The sequence below is a fragment of the Porites lutea genome, chromosome 4 (genome assembly GCF_958299795.1).
Source record: "Porites lutea chromosome 4, jaPorLute2.1, whole genome shotgun sequence".
NCBI lineage: Eukaryota > Metazoa > Cnidaria > Anthozoa > Scleractinia > Poritidae > Porites > Porites lutea.
The window spans coordinates 7,555,507-7,579,978 of NC_133204.1; the positions used below are offsets into that span (position 1 = coordinate 7,555,507).

Consider the following 24,472-nt stretch of genomic DNA (forward strand, 5'->3'; position numbering starts at 1 on the left):
AACGAGAACGCCAAAAAAGCAATAGGTTTAGACAAGTAAAGCAACAAGGAAAAGGAAGGACAAGGACAAGGAAAGCAACAACTTTGCACATCGTTGCATGACTACAACGTGAAACTGTCTAATTTCATGTTTAGTGGAGGACGGGAACAAAAGACAACAACTTTCTTTTTCTATTCCTGAACTTTGATGCAGTGCTATATATTTCAAAAAAATTTGCTAACATTTGACAAATTAACAAGAGGGAATAAGCATGATAAAGTTTGAGGCAGTGCAAATTCACTTTTTAAGTGGCGTTTTCGTAGCTGTCACCATCGTCGTTGTGTAAACTCCCTAGTACCTAATGTAGATCACTCTTCATTGATATGTCCGATCCATCAACACTACCTTTGATGAGTATAGAACAAGATCAACAAAAACAAATTTACAAGTCAAGAAATAAGACACTCAACATAACTAGTAACCACACCCATGCAGGTTATATTTTCGGCAAAATAAACTGCAGTACCATATTTTAAGAACTTTACCAGCAACCTTGGTGCTCATTGTGAAACCTTAAAAAAATTGTAACAATAATCTCATTTACTTTGACCTCAAGTAATACATTGATAGGTGCAAAACCTACTGTACTGGATGACAATATAATAAGTTTAGATTTTATGCAAGATTGTAAAAGGGCAAAATGTATTTGTGCATGTGTGTATATTTTGAACTCTTTTTTTAAAAAAAAAGGAAATGGTGCTCTGATTGGGCTATTCTGACTGTTTATTTATGCTGGCTTTTTTCTTGTATTTTTCTTCAGACATTATGGAGCACCCAAATCTACATCACAGGTCTAGAATTGTCTAATTGGCTGAGTGAATTACAATGGAGCAAAATAAAGCTAGTTCTGTTGTAGTTAAACCCAGGAGAAGAAGGCTCAGTACTGCACATGCACGTCGTCGTGCCAGAGCTTATACAAACCCAATCAAACAAGAGATATTACATGAGGAAAGTGCAGATGAACTGGGTGGCTCACAAGAATACAGCCTGGAAAATGGCTCAGCAGCTTTCTTAAAAGGGTTTCTAAGTGAAACTGAGGGTCTTGTTAGAGGCATATCTGATCGATATGAAACACAACGAGAAGTGAGAAAGAAACCTGACTTTTGCAGGAACTGTAATATTTATAGTAATTAATTAATTAGTGAATCTTACAGGGTCTGGAAGGGAACATTCCTTCTCTTTTCTCATGACAATCCAGCACCTGAAAACTTCTGTCATCTCAATCCATAACACTGTTTTGTTTCCCAATACTGCATCCCTTGGCAAAATTTAGCGAATCCTACTTCCTAGGTAGCGGTCAAATCCTTGATCCCGTCAAGAAGTTTTGCATTTTCGCAAACCCTGCACTTTAGTTTGGTCAAATCACAGATCCAGATTAAGATAATATCCTTTCAGACCCTGATCTTTTAAGCCACAGTCATTCACATTATTCAATGTCACTGCATTTGTCGAGAGAAGGCAGTTTAGACAGACACAATATATTCTGATAAAAAATAAATGTGTTGTAAACTGTATGTGTTTTTATCATTGCATGGGTTAATTAGTTACCCATTGCACTGGCATGAGTATAGCTTTTGTTGTGGAACTGATAAAACAGTTTCAATTTTCCCAGAACAAAAGAAATGATGGAGAAAAGTTTAAACTAAAATTTTTCGCAACATCTCATTTAATTTACATTGTTGTGAGGGATCGGTGTTAAACATGTCACAACATCAGCTAAAAAAAATGTTGCAAGAATGTTGTGACTAGTTTGAAGGTGGCTTTAAGTACATTAAACTGCCTCTTGTTGTTAACAAGCCATTGCAATGCCAGTTAAATACTGCACCTCTTTCCTTTAGGTCTTGTTTCATCCTGCTCCAAATAAGTTAAACTTTGCAATTTAAATAAGATCATTATTATGTCCAATGCAGTTAAAGGAAATATATGTTGTGGTTCAATTTTATCCTTGATTTTAACTTTATTTCCCTTTTATTAGTTTAAACACATTGTCATGCATTACCATACCCAAAAACAAAGGGAAATATAATTTAAACCAATGATAAAATTGAACCCCAACAAATATATATAACTGATATTACCGAGACCAAGGCCAGTCTTTTTCATCTGCACCCTTGCTTTGCCTGTTGGCCGCTATTACATTTAACTGCCTGTTGACATAAGCGTGCTTTCTAGCGTACTTGTGAAGCCATAATTATGTTACTCTAAACTGAAAAAGTGATGTTTAAATTTCCATGCATGTTATTTCTTCATAGTTAAAGATTATATTAATTTTTTAATACAATCATCTATTTAACAGAATTCTGGCTGGATATACAAGACATTCAAAAGGAAGGAATGTATCAGACATGTTGATGATGACCAGGAGACTGGATTGTGAGTAATAGATTGACGTCAGGAACTTTTTATGAGAATGACATGTGAAATCATTTTATTATTACAAAGGTAACATTGTTTAGAGGGAAAGAGGAGGGGTGGGGAGAGGAAGGGCTGAAAGGAGTAAACATTGTACCCCCCCCCCCCCCCCGCACCAATTGTCTTGTCCATCAGAGCATGGTCAACTTATATCATGACATTATTTAGGTCATTTACTTGTTGGTAACTCTAATTTTTTTGGATAGACAGTAAATATTACTGAAATTATGGTCTCAAGTGACTTACATTGTATTGCAATAACCAACGTATCACAAAACAGAGGGCGGGTACTTTTAGGTTCTAGAGAGTGGTTTGGGGAAAGCAAAGCTGGACAGCAGCGCTACATTTAAGCATATTTTCTACAGTCATAGACAAAAGTCTTGGGACACTTGCATTTCCCGGGCATTTTCCAATTCACATGTGCCCAACCCCTTCTCTCACCCCACAAACAATGTTGGATGCATGTATCCAAAATTTTTTCCAAGTTTCAACTTTGTATGGGTTGGAGGAGGGACAAATGAAGAAAATTTCGAAAAGGTTGCACTGTTTTATGAGAGAACCCAGATACTGCAGAAAATTACGAATACTGCATTACTGTCGCAGCATCTTTCACTTTACATGTTTCTCTTCGTTTGGTGTAACTGTGGTAACTGTAGGTGTTGCTGTGGACGTCGTGAGAATCAGCATGGCAAGCTAACAATTGTTGAAGAAGAAAACGAGGAGGCTGAGGCATCCAAGGAAGCTGAGGAGGAGGAAACAGAGTCTAGTAGTGAAAATGAGGATGAAGTAGTTCAGTCAGAAGAAAGGGTCAAGCTGGGAGGACGAGGTTTGTACTAAAAAAGCTCTGTGAGGCCCACAGGTGTTTTTTATTCAAGGTCTCAAAAGTGGGAGCCATTTGTAGAAAGGGCCTGACGGTAAAAAGTCTCCTTCTTTGCCACTTGTCCATTTTTATGCTTGGGCCCCATCCCAAAAAATTGACCAACTTTTTTCACAGGGATCCCAGGATTACAATGTACACACACAGGGAATCAAAAATAGGAGACTTTCAAGATCACTCATAGCCTTCTTAAACGATTGAAAACCCGTTTCTTGACAAATGAGTGTTTCCTGAGTCCGTCTGTTTGAGTCTGTTCTGTGAAGGTGCATTACAAAGCATTACACATGGTCTTTGCGTGCATACAATACAGAGCATTAATCACTGAATCAATTCACGTATATGAAACGTTTCATAATACTATACATTGCAGGTCTTCCTCCTCTAAAGAAAACAAGTGGATACACTCCAGAAAAGGTTTATCATAGATCAAAGACTAACGCTCAAGGATGGTCAGCTAAAAATGACATAAACGAGTTTCCTACAAATGCGTTTGGTCACATCAAGTTTGTAAACGCCTACAATTCATCACTGAAACCTTCAAAGGTATATGTGTTTGTCTAAATCATATGTTATTGATCAGTCAGATGAGTTCCTCCTTCTCGCTGACGATATTTTTGAGCGATGCTTAGGTCGCAGCTGTTTTGTATTTCTTGTTCTTTTTGGCCAAAGCTGGCGCTAAATCGTATTTTTCAGCTCAGAAATGGATTGTCCAGGAGGGGGAGGGGGTACTCCCTTATGTAAGCTCTATACGTATGTGCCGCCCCAAAGAATAGGGTTTTTGCGCTGTTTTGGTCTGAAAACGGGTACTATAACATAGACTTTGCCCATTTTGGTCTGAAATCGGGTATGGATTTCGAGGAGACAACGGGAGTGTTTGAACGTATTTATCTTTTTAACTCCAAATGAATAAGAAAGAAAGGGAAATGTGCGAATTAAGAAATCGTTTGTCTTGGTGTTCCAATCTAAGTAATGATGACATAATTTCTTAGAGGCCAGGTCTAATAACTGATATGGATTTGGGAGGTCAGGTCTGAAAACGGGTGTGAAAAATGACATTTTTTGGTCTGAAATAGGGTCAGGATTTGGAGAACCCGGGCGGTACACCTCCTCCAGGAAGTCCCATACCCATACCCGTTTTTAGACCAGGTCTCTTAGAAATTGTGTCATCATTACAGTACAGCCCGAAAATAATGTACTTAGATTAGAACGCCAACAAAAAGGATTTCGTAAAATCCAATTCGAATTCGCATATTTCTACTTTTCAATACTTTTTTCTCATTTATTTGGAATTGAAACGATAAATCGGGGTTGTCACTAAGATTTCAAGTAGGCGGGGAATCAAACAGCTACGGATTTCTTTCTTTCTATCTTTTCTTCTATTTTCCTATGAAAGTAGCCGGGGAAAATCCCCGGCCGCCGCTTGTTAATGACTGCCCTGGATAAATACGTTCGTTTTTCTCCCTTACATGTAGTTCCCTGGAAAACCATACCAGATTCCAGACCAAAATGTGCAAAGTTTATACCAGTTTTCAGACCAGACGGCGCAAAAACCATACCCTTTGGGGTGGCACATACCTATGTGGCTTATATAAGGAGTACCCCCGGGTCTTGCTGGAACCAACAATGTTCTTCAGGAGTTAACTGGATACATTTACACTCCTGTTGGGGCTGTTATCAAAAGTAAGATCTTTTATTTTTTGCTCTTGCAGTATATTCGCCTTGCGGACAGCACTAGACCAGAGTTAACGTTAGAACTGATGGTGAGGCAGTGGAAATTAAAGAAGCCAGATATTGTGATATCCATCCAAGGAGGGCTAAAGAACTTCCATCTTGATCCGCATCACAAAGAAATCTTCAATAGAGGCCTTATTAAAGCTGCCAAAACAACCAATTGCGGAGCTTGGATAATAACTGGTAAAACACACTTTAACGGGGTTGTAACGTGCGGGCAAAAACATACTGAAATTATGTTTACGTTTGTCCGGATTGTTGATGAGATGAAATTAAGCGGTATTTGAATCGCTTTACTTTGGCGATCGTTGTTTGAAATCGAGTTTGTGTATGGTCACCAAAATTAATGGTATAGCAAAGTAACAAGCGATTTACCACCTCACCGCAGAATTACTATTTCCTTTACGGTTTAAATCTAAAGGGGGCGCAAATATGTGTATAGTGCGAAGCGAGAGAAGGGTAAATGGTAAGCGACATTCCGTTTGGTTAGCTTTTGGTTAAGGATACCAACCGGAGTGAAGGGATTACCTCAAAACAGAGTCCTCAAATTTTTCCGAAATTTTCCGAACTTTTGGCTTAATTAATGGTAAACACCCGAGATTTACACTTCCTCACAAAGCTTCTGTAGATAAGGGAGTCATATTTTTTACGCTAATTGACGGGTAACCAAAAGTTAATAAAGTATATTCTTATCAGGTGGCGTAAATCTTGGTGTTATGAAGGCAGTGGGTCACGCGGTCGAGGAGGGTCAGTCAATGCGGTGGGGAGGACTAACCAGTCATCGCCGTATAAGGTGTATTGGTATTGCCACGTGGGGTTACGTGGAAAGAAACGAACTCTTGATCAATCCACTGGAGGGCAAGGTAAGATACAGTATAAACTATTGCACATAAGAGCTGCAAATAACAGTCGGTTATTCGACAATACCCGAGTAAAATTTGCGCATGTCCGAAGAAATCCTACTTGCGCGGTCGCTTAAAGGAGCTGTGTCACGAAATTCAGCCAAATTAGGTTATTGCAAAATGCTCTTTAAATTAAAACAAACATAAAAATAACCGCTTAACACGTTAAAGGAAGGTTAAAATAACGTAACAGATACAACAGTTGCCACGGAAAGGCAAAACTGAAGAAGAATGAAACGGATTGTAATTAAGGTTTTTGAAAACTATTCAGCCTAACAGTTTTTCAGAGTTTTGCTCTGCTGTTTGCAGCTTCAAAAATTATGCTCAGGGGACATATTTGTTTGTCTCTAATCTCTGATTTTGTCATTTACATGTGATTTCTTTGCCCACTTTCAGTTCCATAGCGATTGCGGGTCAGTAATTGGCAAAATAAAACAAAATGAACTGGACTGCCCTGACACAGCCGCTTTAAGCGCGGTCGCTTGAATGGACAAATCATCGACCACGACTACCATTTTGCAGCTGAAGATTTGGATAGAAAAAAAGGAAATAAAAAGTCAACATAATGTATACCCGACAACTTTTCTGGTTTGCCCCACTAACATAGTGACCACGTCGGACATATGTCATTTCTAAAAAGAAAAATTATTTGCATGTGTGAAATGTGATAAACAGAAAGTAGTCTTCGAACGTCAGTTTCCGGGCTCGGGCTCAAGTGCACATTCACTTTGGCCCTTTTTTCTAATCTTGCCCGGCTATATTTTACTAAATTATTGCGTTCTCGGTATATTTAAAAGAGCCTTATTTTAATTCGTAGCCCTTTTGTATTTGCTTGGTTATAACGTGTAGCAACAGCAATCTAGGAGTATTTAATATAATTTTGGTCGTATTAACAACACCCAGTCATATTTTCTGCTTCTCACTTTTGACTTGTTATTAACACCCTCCTCCTATTAGTGCTTTCAAAGACTGCCGTTAGTAAGGCGTTGTTTGTGTTACTAAAGGCTAGCGCATCTCCTTTCATTGTTAATCATGCGCCAGGTCCGAGTTGTTCAAAGCTGGGTTAAGATAACCCAGGGTTAGTGCGAGATTTGAATTCAGATTTGAAAGCTTAAAAAGCATTTCAGTTTTAATTCTTTTTGTCTACTAGTTGATGACTGGAAGCGCTAAAAATAACAGAGAAAATTACCCGACAAAATGCTTCTGAACGCCAGAAAAAGAAACCCGGGTTAAATTTAACCCCGGGTTAAGCGCTAATCGGCTTTCGAACAACTGGGCCCAGAATATAATAGACAAAAATCCATGCCTTCGAAAGTCTCGTCTAAGTAATCAGAAACATGTTGTTTATCATATGATGGTTTTTGGTAGATTTCAAGTCGTTTGTATTTCACGGTGTTTGGTTCGTCAACAAAAGTTACATCTCGTATTCCACAGGTGTAGAAAGGGTTTGTCATCCTATTCTGTGTTTTCACTCACGTGGCCATCATCTATGCAAATTTATTGGAACAAAAGAACGCTTTTACATAAGAAAAGAGTTCAACTCCCACAGGACTGGTTTGGGACACATATATGGCCGCCATGACGTCATGTGAAAACACACAATTCTGATTCATAGCTTAACTCTTTGTTGAAGAAACTCTGCTCAAATATTGCGTAGTTTAAAAAAGTCGTACGACTAAGAACCATATTTTTAATGTTTATTCCATTCAGGGTTGTTACCCAGCTACATACAAGGTGGAACACTCATTTCAAAGAGGGAAGCCCGTCTCTCTTAACCCCGACCACACCCATTTCCTCCTGGTAGATGATGGGACACAGGGACAGTGTGGAGCCAAGGAGGTCCTTTTCCGCGCGCGATTGGAGAGAGTCATAGCCGACAAACCCAACATTCTGAAACAAAGTACGTAGTCTCTTACCTTAGCTGCAATTCTAGAGCCGTGCCACCTGAAAAGGTTCGGAGGGGTTTTTCAGTGCTTAAGATATTGCGGTATGCTTTCTGCGAGTGAAATGGAAAGGTTTAGTATGATAACCTTGGTAATATATGATTAGCCATCGTAATGTGAATTGACAAGTCCATTAATTTGCCTCTCTATGATGAAACTGACTGTGAGAAGTCTTTAATTTTCTACGGAGATAGCGGGTTATCATGCGTATCACGCGAAAGGCGAGCGGCAAAGTCCTAGAGACACGGAAAACCAGGGCATAAGCCTTTTACGCGGAGCCAACACTCTAACATTGAAGAAACAGAAACTTTTCACCGTCTATTTTAGAAAAGTTGACAGTCCTCAAGCATAAGTCACTTAGCCGTGAGCCAGCGAGTGAGTAGGCTCGATTTCCGCTTTTTTAGTGCCTGGTCCTTCCCGCATGGCGGCTGGTAATCGAGCCTAGCGAGTGAGGCACTTTAACATCTGTCAGGAGTTATGGTTATGGGCTATGGGCTATGGGCTCCTGCAGTGGCGTAAAACAAAGAAATAAAATAATGAAGGGTTGCACATTTGCACAAACAAATGAGTAACTGGACCATTGGGATCTTTTTTGGGGGTGGGGGGGGGGGGGGGGGGGATAAGATAACCTTTCCAGTACAAATCTTCAATCATTTCAACCTTCTATTTTTTTAGAATTTGGTTTCGGTGTTCCTGTTGTGACAGTTGTTGTTGAAGGAGGCCTGGATGCACTGAAGGCCGTGAAAGAGTCTGTGAAGTATGGTATACCTTCAGTTGTAGTGGATGGAACTCGCAGAGCGGCTGATATCCTAGCGTTTGCTCACAACAACTGCGAATGCGAGAGGCAAGTCAAAATCCGTGTAGTTCAGAGTCAAAGATAGATAGATAAATCGTTTATTAAAAAAAGAAACACCTCGCAGTCCGAAGACTGAATTAGTATAGGTAATAGCATGATTTGTAGTGATATTTGGCATAAATACCACGAGTGATATTTCAAAATTGTTATACGTAATTTCACGAGCCGATAGGTGAGTGAAATTTGAGACAACTTTGAAATATCACGAGTGGTATTTATGCCAAATATCACATACAAATCATGCTATTATTTGTTTATACTACGACCCGCAAAAGGTTTGTAATTTTCACATGTAGGTATTTCAAATTAAGCTGAAATACCACTGCTCTAAGCCAATCAAATTGTAGAAATTTCTCATGTAGTAGTATAACGTGTATAATATACAAGTTATAGTTAAAATGGATTTAAAAAACTATAATAATAAAAATGTACAAATCTAACAGGAACATTTCACTTAGGATAACCTTGTGTTAGGAAAATATACATATTTAAACAAATTTATTTACATTCTTAGGCTATGGCTAACAATAAAAGATTTTAAGGCGTCCAATTTACTGCTTTTAAATTCTAGTCCAGGAACTAAGCGCATAACTGTAAAATGGTCTGTTTTTCTTATTTTGGTCTCGTTCTTGCCAACCTTCCCTTTTGGTTTATCTCATGTTATCTGTATTTAGGAGATGTCTTGGGTGAACGAGTCAGAGGGTGCTTTCCATTATACCGGACCAATCGGTCAGAGACCACTGGGACTAACCAAGGGAAAATGGAACCAAAACTCCGACCGAATTGATTGTTGGGTATTGTCGTAAGGGCTAGGGTCACATACTGCCAAGAGAAAAACGCGGGAAAACATCGTCAAAATACAGAGAAGCCAGTAACATACTTGCTTTTAAAAACTGGTGCAAACCAGAAGAAAAAACAAATTAAGGTGCACTGCTGTACCTGAGCCTTGTGTGGAACTGTGCATAAGGAGAAAGTTTAGGTCTTGCGTCTGAAGCTTACACACACTGCACTCGTAAACACTTTCATCTGAACCATCCGCCATTTTGACTACTGTGTGTAGTGACGAGCTGGAGCGGGACTGGAAACGAAAATTTCTGAACGGCAATTTTCGGTCGGACTGGACCGACCGGTCAAAGAGGACCACCTCTGGAGGTGGACCACTTTGACCGGAAAATTTCCACCTGGGCCGCACCGTTCCATTTACGTTTGGACCGAAATTTCCGGAAATTTTGGCATAATGGAAAGCACCCAGGGCTGAGTTGCTCAAAGCATGGTTAGCTTAAACCATTGGTTAAGCAGTATCAAAACCAATACGTTGTCAAGGTATTAAACGCTGGTTAACGCTAACCATGCTTCGAGCAACCAGGCCCAGAGAGTTAATTGCTATGGTAACCTTTAATGAGTAGCAGTGGCCACACCGCTGAAACCAGGGCTATCCCCTAGTAGTGGTAGGCAAATTAGGTCATGAAGACGTCATGTTAGTCGTTATCATTTAGTTGGCTTTGGAAACAACTGCGTTGTTTCTCTAAACAATGTTGTCTGTTTTCAGAGGTTTCCGACGACTCCAAGAGGACCAGTTGCCCCGACTGATTGCTAAAATTAAAGAATTTTTTCCTAAGCATGCCGACGATGAAAACTACATTCAGAAAATCGTGGAAATTGTGAACAGCTGTATGTATGATGAAAGACTGGTGAGTCATTACTAGGGCTTGGTCATCTTATAATAGCTTATTATTACGGTAAACTGATCTACTGTTGTGACATGAATTTAAGTCTAGACAATTTTGCAACTGACAGGAGCTGAAACCACGGTAAAAGTCTACAATGAATAAGGGAAAATAGAACACTTTTTGAAAGAAGAAAAAACAACTGTCATTATCTCAAGTTTAGCTACAGATTAATGTACAAGCCGCAACGAAGCACCAGCATAATCAAGCTGCTCACTGTTGTAGGAGTGACAATGTTATTTGCATGCTTCATCCCCGGGGGGGGGAGGGGGGCACTTTAGGAATTTCTGGGTGGGGATGTGCCGCTGGGACCCTGGAACCCTTGACCTATACCAGAGTTAGTTCAGCTGAATTTTGCTACCCTATACTAGAGTAAACTCCCAAAATCCCCCTATCCTAGAGTAGCTGTTTCCCTAGGCTAGATGAAATCTTCGACCAACTGATCAGTTTCCTGAAAAATGATACCCTATTCTAGACCCAAACGCTCTGATTTATATACCCTATCCTAGAGTAAACTGCTTGAAAACCATACCCTTCACAGCGGCACATACCCATATAGCCCATATATGGCAGTACCCCCCCCCCCCCCCCCCCCGGGGCTTCATCTAACGAGCGGTAAATAACGAACAGGCGGTAAAGCGCTGGTGCGTGGAGAAGGATAAGGCGAATCAAATTTGCTGAAAAAGCACCGGGTGCCAACGTTTTTTCCGACAATGTTATGTTTCTGCGCTGCTGCGGCTGTAAGCTCGGAATAATAAAAAAAAACGCGTAGACACAGACAAAATGACATATATTAACCCAAAACCGTCGTCAGCGACTATATGTGTGAAGGGGAATTCAGCTTACCCTGTGAAACTATTTCTATCTCCAACCAAGCAGTTATTTGGAAATAAGCCATTCATTTGCTGTGCGCAAATTTGGGAAGAAATAAACGTAAACTTTGTTGCTTAGGCCATCGAGCTTTAAAATGGAGCAGTGTGAAAACGTCCCTGCTTACGGAGGATGAGAAAATTTCGAGAAAATCACTGACAAGACGTGGAGCACGTGCAGAGAGTTATAGTCGTGAAACTGAATAATTAATTTTTTTTTTCAACTCACTTTAACTCTTTAACTCTGAAGATCACTACCACACAGGTTTTCGAAACGTCAATCACTGTCAACAACAGTCCTATTAAGGACTATGTTCACCCGGACAATCGTACTCAACCTACTTATGAAATGAGTCCTGGGGCCCGTTGCTCGAAAGTCCCGATTGTTAACGGGCCCGGTACGCTGTCCCCGTTTACATTTAAGATCGAGGTTTTAATAGTTTTGCATCTAACTATCAGTTAGTGAAACAAAATGGAGCAGTTTTCTAGCTAGGACCTGCGCTCATATTCTTTAGATCTCGATTTGAATATTTGATTTCGGGCCCGAAAAGTTACCGGAACTTTCGAGAAACGGGCCCCTTGGGTTCAAACCTTTCACAGTATTATTTTGGGTCACAAAAAGTAAATATTGGGATACAGGTTCAACTATTTGCTTTAAGACCCAGTTGCATATTCCTATACTAGAAGGTGTTTTTGGAAATGTGGCGTAATCTAGTGTTAAACATATCCATCTTTCAAGGAACCGGGCGCTGGCTTCGAACAACTCGGCCCCGGTAATTCGTCTGGGGCCTATCGGGGCCGCTTAAGTTCTTTAAAACATTTTCCAGGCTGTTTCGATTAAAGCTGTTTTAAAAGTATTCTTTTTCTTCATCGTACTACTGTTCGGAGCAAACCAGGTGTAACTTCATTTATTTCCAAAACGGAAAAATCTTTAAAGAGTGCAGCCCCTCGCTCTTCCAAGTACTCTTCTAAAATACTCCACCCGAGGTTGCGTTGCCAAATATATCCCCTTGTGCATGCTATTCAACTTTTTTTTACCTGTCGATATTATGCCTGTCTTTCCAGATAACTGTGTATAACATCAACGAAAAGAATAACTTGGATCTCGACTTGGCCATTCTGAGTGCATTGCTAAAAGGTGAGATGCTATTCAATACGGACATTCAAAAGACGCAACGCACAAAGATCGCATAGGGCAGTGACGATCCAGACCTTGTGGGAGTGGGGGAGGGACTCTTGTGAGAAGGGGGCTCGTTTTGAGGTGGGCGTGGTCGTCTGGATTTGTGACCTTCCTTTAGGACCACCAATGGTTGATGCTACATTTGCCATCTGACCACGAAGAAAACAGTTCTTGCCTTCTTAAAATTATAGAAGGCGCAAGTGTGGCAGTATCCCGCACAACAGGCGTTTTTGGGGGCTGAGGGGAGGGGTGGGGAAGCCCTCAGCAGGGTTGTGGGGCACGAGCTCGCGCTTGTGGCTTGGGTGCTCCGATACCTCCTCTCCTAAGATAAAACATTGTGATTATCCAGGTATGGAGCTTAACTTCATCTTAATGTTTCATATACTCTGGTTGTATCAGGAAAGAGTGCCCACCTCTAATAAAGAAAAAAAAAGAAAGACAGGAAAAAATGGAAGAAAAAGACCGAAAAGACAAGCAAATGAACCAAATGTTACCTACTATACTACTTTGTTATTGCTCCACTTAGTGGAAAAGTGTTTCAACCAAATTTAGCATTAAATCGACAAAATGTCTTTGGCATGTTTAATTAGCACACCTTGGTAGTATATTTTATTGCATAATGAAAACCTGCCGAACTTAATCGATGGCGATTTGCATTTGTATAGCTCAAGGAGCTTGTAATGTGGATTCAACGAGCAGTGATTGTGGTTGTAGAACAGATTTTCTGGGGGGAGGAGTAAGTAAGATGGATCAGCTTAAACTGGCTTTAACTTGGAACAGAGTAGACGTGGCTGAAGAGAAAATATTTACTCCCGACACGGACTGGCCGGTAAGTGAAACCCTACATTAAACTTTGGAAGTGATGCACAACCAATTGAAAAAGATTTCATATATCATTAACCGCCGCCTGGTTAGCTCAGTTGGGAGAGCGCCGGTCTGCTGAGCGGGAGGCCGTAGGTTCAAACCCTGGCCGGACCAACACTCAGGGTCTTTAAATAACTGAGGAGAAAGTGCTGCCTTTGTAATAACATCTGCAGATGGTTAGACTTTCTAGTCTTCTCGGATAAGGACGATAAACCGTAGGCCCCGTCTCACAAGGCCTTGCACATGTAATAAATCTGTGGGACGTTAAAGAACCCACACACTCTTCGTAAAGAGTAGAGCACGTAGTGCCCGGTGTAGTGGTCTATCTCACTTTCACACTCATGTATGGGGGCATTATCACTCATTCCTTCAGTACTTGTAAACTCCACCTTAAGCAGTCTGGCAAAGTTCCCCAACCAGTGTTGTAAATTATCCCTGAAAAGCCCTGTGGGGAGTGGATAATAAGATATTTACAATTTACAATTTACAATAGTACCTTTTCTCCTTATATTTGTTTCAAAACTGAGTGTCGCCAAACAATGAGCAAGGGAAGACGTCTATTATGTTAACCAATCTGATTATTGATTTCGAAGCAAATATAAATAGCCGTCGTCAAGCACGGGTATAAACTTGATATACCTTGATTAGCTGAGATCCTAACCCCCCCCCTTTTTTTCATCTATCATCCATTAATTTGCCTCCATCAAGTTGAAGATTCTTGCAAATTGGCCAGCGGTCAAAAGATAAATAAAAAATAAATAAAAACAGTCAATTAATATCATAAATTAAAGGCAGCTTGTAAATGCCATCAAAGAAAAGACATTAACTGTCTCATTTGGCAGAATGTTCCACTCTCTCCTTGTTCTTGGAAAACATTAGTATTTGTAATAATCATTGAGAGCAAATGATTATTAACATAACGTCTAACTCGACCCAGCTACTTCAGATATTTACCAGTGTATATCCCAGTTTGGTCTTTGTGAATTTTATAGAACATGGCTAGTCTATTCTTTCTTCTTCTTTCTTCAGGGGTGTTCCATTGCAATTCACGAAGCTTTCATTAACACTTGATAACTTATTGTATCGGTTTCTAGTTTCTTCAAAGTGCAGAATCAGTTGAAAGTAGCAGCTAGATCACTTTGTCACTCAATTCGCCACTGAAGAAACGAGAAGGAAACTAACCTGAGTTAGCAAGGAATTCTGGGACTGTTTCTTGTTGGCCAATAGCTGACCGGTACGTCTCCCAGTAACAATCCAAGAAACAATTGTGGGACGCATTTCGGCTCCAGTTCCCTTCTGGTTTCTAAAGTGGCGAATACAGGAGCCGGTGTCACAGTGATATGGGCATCCCCGCGTTTTGGGCTTCCCCATTCCCAAAACCCTAGTGATATGGGCATGCCCTGTAACCCTAACCCTAAGCCTAACCCAAATCGATAGGGTAATATGAGAAGGGGATACCCATATCAGTAGGGTTTTAGGAATGGGGATGCCAAATCGCTAGGATAATATGAGAAGGGGATACCCATATCAGTAGGGTTTTAGGAATGGGGATGCCCAAAACGCGGGGATGTTTATATCACTGTAACACCGCTTTATCATTAGCGCCTAGATATACTGATTTGTAGTTTTTTATGTACTTTTTTAAGTCTGGAAGCCTGGATGATATGATGCTTGACGCTCTGCAGTTAGGTCGAGTTGATTTTGTGAGGTTATTTCTGGCCAATGGAGTCGGTATGAGAGATTTCCTGACTGTGCCACGATTAAGAAAACTTTACAATTCGGTGAGTCAGTAGCAGGACTTGTCCTTGTGCGTGAATGTTAAATGTAGACAGACGTAAACTTTAAAAACAAAATCTAAAACTAAAAGGCTGGCTTCCCACACGAGACAATCAACTTTTGAATATTATCTTTGTTTAGGTGGATCCTGGAAGTCATCTGTACTCTCTTCTTACCAATGTCGCGGGAGTCTCGGTAAGTGGGACGCGACTTTTTCGTAAAATGTCCCTCAGATCCTGATCATATTTTTAGGTACATCTATAATCTTGTTTTTGTGATAGTTTATCTCAGTTTACGGTCATATAACACAAATGCGATAATTCCACTTTCCAGAATCCCCCGTATTCCCTCAAAGACATCGGCGTTCTCATAGAAGAACTAATGGGCGCTTATTACGAACCGCTGTACCTGGTCGACACCCCTCATACCAATACTCTGGCAGCTGGCACGGCAGCGCTCTTCGGAGCAGCACCGAGTACAGAAGAAAATGTCCATAAGGAGGACCTGCTGGCAGTAAAGTTCAAACCGAACAAGAGAATGAAAGTGGCACATTCTGCGACAAGATTTGAGAAGCCTTTCAGAGAACTGTTTTTATGGGCGGTGTTGCTAAACCGTTTTGAAATGGCGCGATTTATGTGGGAGAAGGGTGAAGAGGCTGTATCTGATGCGTTAGCGGCCTGTCGATTGTTCCAAGTTATGCACGATGAGATTGAAGACGATTACTATGAAATGCGGACAGCTTTGAAAGAACATGCCGTGTAAGTATTAGTCTGCTTTGGTTGTGGTTTTTGTTGGAGTTCGATGAAGAAATGACGATAAAACAAAAACATGGCGATGAAACTTCGAGGTTAACTTGTAAAAGGTGCAAACTTTGGAATAAGCATGCCACGTAAAAGTCTTTGGCTTCCCCTTTACTACCCCGAATTTTCCCTCAACGCGCTAGCTATATGGTCCTTGTAGCGCAGTACTATTAGATAAGTACGTAGAAGCCCGTAGAAGTCAGCTGAGCAGAATAGTAGTCATGCGATCGAAATAGAATCAAAGATAGCTTATTCCGCTATCTGGTGAGCCTCGTCCTGTTAATTCTCATAAGAACTATGGAAACTCACACGTTGTCATACCTTGTTGATATATTCATATTCTTTTTCGTTGTCAGCGAGTTTGAAAACTTAGCCATTGGTGTTCTCGATGAGTGTTACAATGAAGATGAGGTTTTAGCAGAGATGTTAGTTGAGAGTGAGATTCCCAAGTGGGGAGGCATGTGTGCGCTGAACTTGGCCGCTGCAGGGAAGGCGGAAAAATTTCTAGCGCATCCCTGCTGTCAATCAAGCTTAAACAGCATTTGGAAGTCACGTGGCATGCCCGGAGTTGAATACTGGAAGGTATGGAGTTTAGACAGACTTGTAAACTATTTACCTTATATTTTTTTCCTTGAAATTCCCGTGTCCGTGAGACAAGCGTCTTAATGAGAGGACGTATTCCAAGAAAATATCTATATCAGCAGTTTCACGCAGTATTATTGAGCTATGTTATTTGGTGTTTTCTTAAAATTCAATTTTGGGTAGTTGTTGGAATTATGACAGTTAAATTGTTCTCTATTAGACTTTCAAAAAAGTCCTTCGTCGGATTAAATATGGCGCGCTCGGTCGGCCGCTTCGCGGCCTAAAGAGGATCGCCCCGCTCACCAAGAGGTCGACTTGTAGCAAGTCTAGTTCTCCATAAGCATAGGTAACTGCTCCATACACCAACAGAAAAAGAGGACGGCGCATATATTAGATGATCTCACCGCAAAAAAGTCGTGATTAGTTTTCGTCTATCTTCTAGTCAAGTGCGACGCCACAAAAAGCGCAATTTCCTTCCGACACTAACTTGACAATATTCAATGTTGCATATGTATCTTTTTCAGGTAATTTTTGCTCTTCTCTGCCCCTTGCTCATTCTAAAAATTGTATTCTACGACGAAGAAAACCACAGATGGTCCGTACCATTTTGGAAGAAGCTTGCCATCTTCTACAATGCGCCTATCTCAAAATTCTGGGCCCATCTGGTAAGAAAGCCCTGCTTGGTACGTTTAATGAAAGTCTACAGGATTTGTAAGCCGAATGAAAATACTTTTCTCTTTTGATATGCCGTAGCGATGTAGACACTTCAGAAAAGCGAATGATGTTCCACTGAATAACGTAGAACTTCGTTTGTCATGGTTGTTGAATGATTTCTGGTTTGTCACAGATAATTTGGGCAAAATGTTTCGTCAACAATCGCAATTCACAGAAAAACTTTGTCAAGTCAAAGAAAGTATGTGTTCGCGTGCGTGGGGTTTTAGCAACTTATTTTGCAGTGCAACGAAATTTTTCCGCCATAGAGAGGGGCTGCTTTGACCTTGAATGAAATTCTGATTCTAAATCAGAGGCTCGGACAGAATTGAGCTCTATCCGTTCGTGACTATGGAATGAGGCAGCCCTGAGATCAATGATATTATTTGATATTCGCCTTTGTTTTTTTTTATTTTTAGGGAATGCACCTCGTCTTTTTAGGACTCTATGCTTTCGTTGTTTTATTTTCGTTTCACAAGACTTGGCCTTCTAACTACGAACTGGTACTATTGTGCTGGATTGGAGTTATAATCATGGATGAAATCAGACAAGTAAGTATACAACTGGCTCGATTATATTTCCTGTGTTATCTCTACAGCAAAATCTGAAAAAAAATGGTGTTTGAATTTATGTTAATCCTGAGAAGCATGCGACATTACCAAGCCTGAATTTTGGAAAAAATATCCCTAACTACTGAGTGAGAGTAACGTATATAGCGTGGGTTGGGAGAAAAGAAATATTCATACAAAAAGAATAAGCTCCAACCTAAAGTTACAAACTATTCATCAATGCAGCAACTATACCGTTCCGGACGACAATGAATAAATCGCAGGTTTTGTTTTGTTAAAAATCAGAACTTAGACAGCAGTTTTGAATCAGCTTTGGGTGCCACACACGTCTCGATGGTTCTACTTGTTATGTATGTGGTAAACAAAAGAGTGAAAACAAATATCTATCGTGACTTTGTAGCATCGTAACCGTTATGTGCAAGGAAAAACTGATCAATTTGAAATCTTCCACACGAATCAAGTCATTCGATATTTTTTGTTGGGGAGCAATGGTAACGCAGTGGTGAAAGCACTCTTCTCTTAAGGATGGGGCCTGGGTTGTTTCCCCAAGGCGACACCGGTTTTTTCTTCTCAGGAACTAGCATTTTTCAAATTCCAATTCTATTAGTCTATTAGTCTTGGGCCATCTTCCGTAAACTAATTGCTTTTAGTAAAATCCAACTAGTGGTCTATTATCAGTGCTGCATTCTGATTGGTTGAGCTACTACTAGGCTATATGTTATAGCCCACTAGTAGCGAAAAGCGCCTGATTAAAGTCTAGCTTTAACTAGCTAAAGTTGTTTTGTCTCGATATTTTTGACCAACTAGTTAGATGTTACTAAAACAATTATTCCTCTCGCCCTCATGGCCTCTGAGTCAATAGCCCTTTCGGCCTTCGGCCTCATGGGCTGTTGACTCAGAGCCCATTCGGGCTCGAGGAATAATTGTTAAATAACGCTTGGTTTTTTACTTTGTCAGGTCATACAACAAGAAACCAACACCATCAGGAGTAAGCTGGAACTGCATTTTAACACTTCCGTCAACATAGTGGACGCATGCGCTAATGCAATCGCCATCATAGGTTTTGTACTGCGGTTTTTCGAGGTCACGTGGGAGACCGCCCGCGTATTATACTGCGTCAATTTCGTCATCTTTTCATTGCGTCTGTTCCGAATGTACTTTGTCAGCGGCTATTTGGGGCCTAAGATTATCATGATAAAGAGAATGGTGAGTTATTTCTATAGAGGATATTACACAGTGGGGCGAAGATATGAATTTTATTTTCGAGTGGCAAAACAATATTTTACGAACGAGCGCAGCAAGTGAGTAAAATATTGTTTTTGCCACGAGAAAATAAAATTCATATCTTCAAGCCGCCGTGTAATGTTCTTTTTATTATATAGACAAAAAGATATTGATAAAATAATAGAGGGAAATTACCGAAATTACGTCATATATAAACTCACGTGTCAGATTATGGAAAATAAACCACTCGGGTCGCGGATGTAGTTTTTATGAATTTTACGAGTGGTATATTTTTCAGTAAAACACTCGTGTCTGTATAATAAAGCCTGTTATTTTTAGTTTTGTAAATGAAATAATCATTTAAGTGATTCTACTAAAGGGAATCTAAATCGTCCCTGAAAACAGCACAGTTACCTCCTGTTTTCTCTTTGATACTCGAAGCCCCCTATTGCCGTCAATTGACCCTTGCTATGATCCACTTTTCCTGTCCGGTCAATTCAGGATAAAAGGTACCCTTAACTGCTGCTAAGCTTATAACGTTGGGTTCCTGATATCGGGCCGGAGTGGTACTGGTTAGCCTTGCTTGAGTCGAGGTTTCTGGTGACCAAAAACTGAACAAAAGTGTAGCAGTACCATCCATTCGACGTTTTAATTGATGAAGTTACTTTTGTTTTCCGCAGCTTGAAGATGTCGTAATGTGGCTATGTCTTCTACTGGTATTTGTATGCAGTTATGGTGTGTTTAGGCAGGCCCTTTTCTTCGGTAATAAAGAACCGTACTGGGGTGTTATCAATGATCTGTTCTACAAGCCTTACTGGCATGTGTATGGAGAACTTTTTGTCGAGCAAGAAGGTGGGTCACCTTTTTTACAGCCTGTCTCCTGTTTCACTTTTCCGGGAAGGTTTTTTTTCTTACGAGATAGCGAGCTAATGGCCTGGGACCAGGCTCATCATTGACGGAAAAAGGAAAAAAGGGGTGAAACAGCTAAAAAAAAGCGGGAGCCTGTTCCCAGGCTAGTGAACTAAGGGCTCAGCCGGAACTATTATAACTTGCTGCTAGCTCAACCACCTTTTGGCAGCGCTTCTAGGATGTCCAGTTATAGCTTGTCCCACTCGTTCAGATAGTAGGGACGGTGCAAAGAGAGATGAACGAGGAAAAATAAGAAGGAAAGGGATTGAAGAAAAGGAGAAGAAACAGCGGGGACGAGGGCAGGGTGGGTGGTTACGTGACGTGCATGCGTAATAGATACCTGGAGATTAGGATTGCTGTCTCCTCTGGTCACCCGCAATAAATGATAGCACGCTGCAGTTTGACGTAATGCGGACCCAGTCCAACGTGCGACCAATGGCAATGATCTATCCTGTGGAATGTGAACAAGAACATTAAGATTTATCATTATTTTATTTCTGGTAGCGGAACAAGGAAAGCTAGCCACGGGGGAGATTCCTTTACACGATGGCGAACATTTGAAATGGATTCACAGAATACTCATGGGAGCTTACCTGCTCATCACAAACGTGCTTCTTATAAACCTTCTTATTGCCATATTCAGGTATCATGTTCTTTATTAGTTACTTTGTAATATTAGAGAACATACTTCGAAAAACTCACACTTTTTCGAGTGAAGCTGCACACAGATATTCTGTTGGAGATTATTTATTCTCCGATTCATGTGTTTTTTTTTTCGACGTCTTCAGGGTTTATTCAGGCGATGCAAATGTCATTTTTGTAAACAGTCGTTGCCATTTTTAGTTATGTTGGAACATTGGAACTTAAATTGGAACTGTTTTTGACTGTGTTAAACGCCCATTTAGCTTGTGTTGTACTTCGTTCTTTCTCCGCTTATTATTTATTTATTTATTTATTTATTTATTTATACCACAACGAATATATTACTTCTACCATAAATAAAGGCTTGGTTACCAACGGTTATAGATTACTGATGCATTAGAGCCTGACTTCAGCTACTGATTGTTAAATATTTGAGCCTGCTTGCTAACTTAATGCGTCCTTACTTTATTGCACTGCAGTAACGTTTTTAACGAAGTGGAAGTGAATTCATATCAGATCTGGAAATACCAGTACTATTATCTAGTGATGGAATACAGCAAACAGCCTCCGCTTGCACCGCCTTTTGCAATCATTTGTCACTTGATTGAGCTTATACAGTGGCTTGGGAAGAAGTGTCGAAAACCCAACAAAGTTTCTCGTGAGTAGTTACTATGTACGCTTGTAACAGATAGGTTCATGTTTTCAAGAACACGGTGGCGTAAAATTCAAAGCCAATTACCAAATAACTCTTCCTGAAATTATAGACTAACATGGGACTTTCTCTAAAAAGCTAACTCGTTACGTTCCCTTCACGAAAACTACCTCTACTACATTTTAGAGAAAGTCCTTAGATAATATGTTTTTGTTCAAGGTGCTTCATAGTTTCAGTTTATTTTAACAATATTTAGATAAGCTACTTATTTTCCACATTTCCTTATAAAGATGGTTGTAATATAGCAGAGGTTTTTTTGTTATTGTGCCATTGAAGTTTTGTTTCGTTTTACAGACTGGCTCCTTGCGCCAAATATTTTAATCAATTAATTATAATAAATAATTATTCCATTTATAGTTACTCATTTCTTACATCAGGCAAATATACACAATATTCACCATGTAACATGACCCCATTCACAAGGATTTCGATTCGAATCTTATCGTGTGTCTAAAAATGGACTGTTTTTCGTTTAGCCAAGTTCACTGCAGAGGACCTTGAACTTTTGAGACTTTTTGAAATCGAGAGCGCCGCCAAATATCGGCAGAGAGTTGAAGAACAAAAGAGGACTGGTACGGAGGAAAGGATACGAAAAACTAATGAAAGGTGAGAAAGATGGAAGCGATGCATCACATTCTACTCCTGATCTCCTGATAATAGTTTACATGTAGTCTAAATATCTTTGTTATCGAAAAGTCAAGCTACAAAAGCATAGTATTAGTATAGGTAATAGCATGATTTATAGTGATATTTGGTATAAATACCACGAGTGATGTTTTAAAATTGTTATACGTAATTTCACGAGCCGTTAGGCGAGTGAAATTTGAGACAATTTTGAAATATCACGAGTGGTATTTATGCCAAATATCACTTACAAATCATGCTATTATTTGTTTATACTACTACCCACAAAAGGTTTGTAATTTTCACATGTAGGTATTTCAAATTAAGCTGAGATACCACTGCTCTAAGCCAATCAAATTGCAGTAATTTCTCATGTAGTAGTATAACGCAAATTATTTTTTTGAATCGAGAGACATTACTCTTCTTTACACAAATAACAATGACAAACTTGGAAACACTGGGCTACTATGTCGCGCTTTTTGCTGTCGTTTAAAAGGTAAAACGTGTCTTCACATCAATTGAATTCCAAAAAGTTTTGAAGCCATGCCGCGTTCCCTGATGAAGTTTGTTTGATCTCTTCTTCATAACTTTACAAGAGTACTTTGTGTATGGATAAAGGCACTATGTTAATGATTGATCCGGGGCTAGAAATGACTGATGGAAAATCGTATAGAATGAAAACTAGTGGTGTCTGTCCCTTCACTATTTTTCAACCTACCAGCCTTTACGTGTTGAAAAGTGACGTAATAATGCCCCTTCCATCTTTTATACTGCGGCTAAATACGGTCACTGTTGATCTGTTCACCTGTGTGGAGAACGTATGGCCGTTGTGATAGAAAAAAAGAAACATTCATCTCCATTCTTATCACATTTTCCTGGCAAATTATGATCAATTTGTACGCTTACCGATGAGAGAACGAAAAATGACTGCCTTTATGGTCTGTTCCATTTGTTCATGCGCGTTTGGGTAGATAGTGTGGTTTATTTTAGTGTTTAATTCTCAATTTGTTCTTTACATTTTGTTTTTTTTATGCTCCCAATAGGGTGGAACACTTGGTGAAAAAAGTGACAGAGTTGCAGGAAACCCTTCAACAATATCTTACAAATATCACTGAAGACTGACTTGAAGTGATAGTCACTTTGCTTGAAGAAAGTATTTCAAAACGAGAAGCCTTTCTCTCCCTTTTCCTTTTTGTGACTTGAACGAGAGCATGTTTATTAAAATCACTTTTAAACATGTTAGAGTGTATTGACCATTTTTACACTGCCCATAATAGGAATAACAAAATATTCATGTTTCTAATAAACCCCCCCCCCCCCCGCCCCTAGCGGAAATGCTAAAATACAAAAACTAATAGCAAAACATATATTCGAATGCTTTGAAAAAAGGAAAGGGGAAGACGGTAAAAAGTAAATACTCTAGGACTTAATAAATTAATAACTTATTAGCCATATGTGGTTAGGAATTTTTTGTTGTTTGTGATTTTAGTTATTTGGAAATAGTTGATATAATATTTATTGTACAAGACTCCAAATAAATAAATAAAACATGTATGTATGTATGTATGTATGTATGTATGTATGTATGTATGTATGTATGTATGTATGTATGTATGTATGTATGTATGTATGTATGTATGTATGTATGTATGTATGTATGTATGATGAGTGTGGTCCTACAATTTCGGACCATACGAAACAGCACTGTCGCGATAAACGATCAATGATTACTCCTGAAGCCTGAACTCCTGTGATTATTAATATGTATGTATGTAATAGACCTTGTTTACCATCGAATGCCCACCACCCCACCCCACCTCACCCCACCCCACCCCCGCCCCAGAGAAAAAAATGTGTATATTAAAATTCTAGCATCACTCTGACGCTTTAGGGACAAAATTGACCACTCCAGAAAATGTCAATACATACCATAATGCTCTTTGTTTGTTACCCCAAAATTTGGCATAAGCATTGTCTTCAGTTTCTCTTGGGGCCATTGTAACTCCCAAGAGAAACTGAAGACAGTGTTTATGCCAAATTTTGGGGTGACAAACAAAGAGCATTATGGTATGTTGTGGTATTTTCTGTAGTGGTCACAAATTTTTCGACTCCATTGTCTGGCAATTTTTAGAAGAGAATAACATTGACGTAAGTATAATCACAAGAAGGGTAGAAGGTCTTCATATTCGGATTTCAGCTTTTTTATTGTTTTGCACTATTAGCAAAATGAAAATATTATAAACAAACATTAAAATGCATTACAAAAACAAAACTAAGAAAAAAAATTACACAAATGGTGAAAAGTCAAATGTGCGCAGTGACTAAAATATCTTACCAGCTTTTGAGTTCGTCACTGCAGTTAACCTAGACACCTAAAATCACAAGACATGGAAAAAAGTAGTGCAAAACGGGTTATTATAAATCTGGCAGTGTTTATATATACGAAAAAAAAAACCCAAAGTGAAAGGAAAAAATAATTAATTATCAGCATTGGCGGAATACTCTAAAGACAAATAACAGTTT

The 24,472-nt window shown here is 39.6% G+C and overlaps 1 protein-coding gene across 1 annotated transcript; it reads left to right on the forward strand.

The window, feature by feature from the left end:
- The first annotated feature begins 803 nt into the window (after window positions 1-803).
- LOC140935569 (transient receptor potential cation channel subfamily M member-like 2) lies at window positions 804-23,188 on the forward strand. The gene is made up of 23 exons (XM_073385132.1): window positions 804-1,122; window positions 2,336-2,412; window positions 3,108-3,277; window positions 3,699-3,871; window positions 5,038-5,242; window positions 5,756-5,922; window positions 7,672-7,861; window positions 8,580-8,774; window positions 10,330-10,451; window positions 12,422-12,494; window positions 13,202-13,365; window positions 15,047-15,181; window positions 15,318-15,371; window positions 15,510-15,934; window positions 16,333-16,558; window positions 17,083-17,223; window positions 17,689-17,820; window positions 18,796-19,044; window positions 19,743-19,914; window positions 20,476-20,614; window positions 21,093-21,271; window positions 21,802-21,931; window positions 22,993-23,188. The coding sequence occupies exons 1-23, from the start codon at window positions 865-867 to the stop codon at window positions 23,069-23,071; spliced, it is 3,855 nt and encodes a 1,284-aa protein (XP_073241233.1). The 5' UTR covers window positions 804-864; the 3' UTR covers window positions 23,072-23,188.
- Window positions 23,189-24,472: the final 1,284 nt, after the last annotated feature.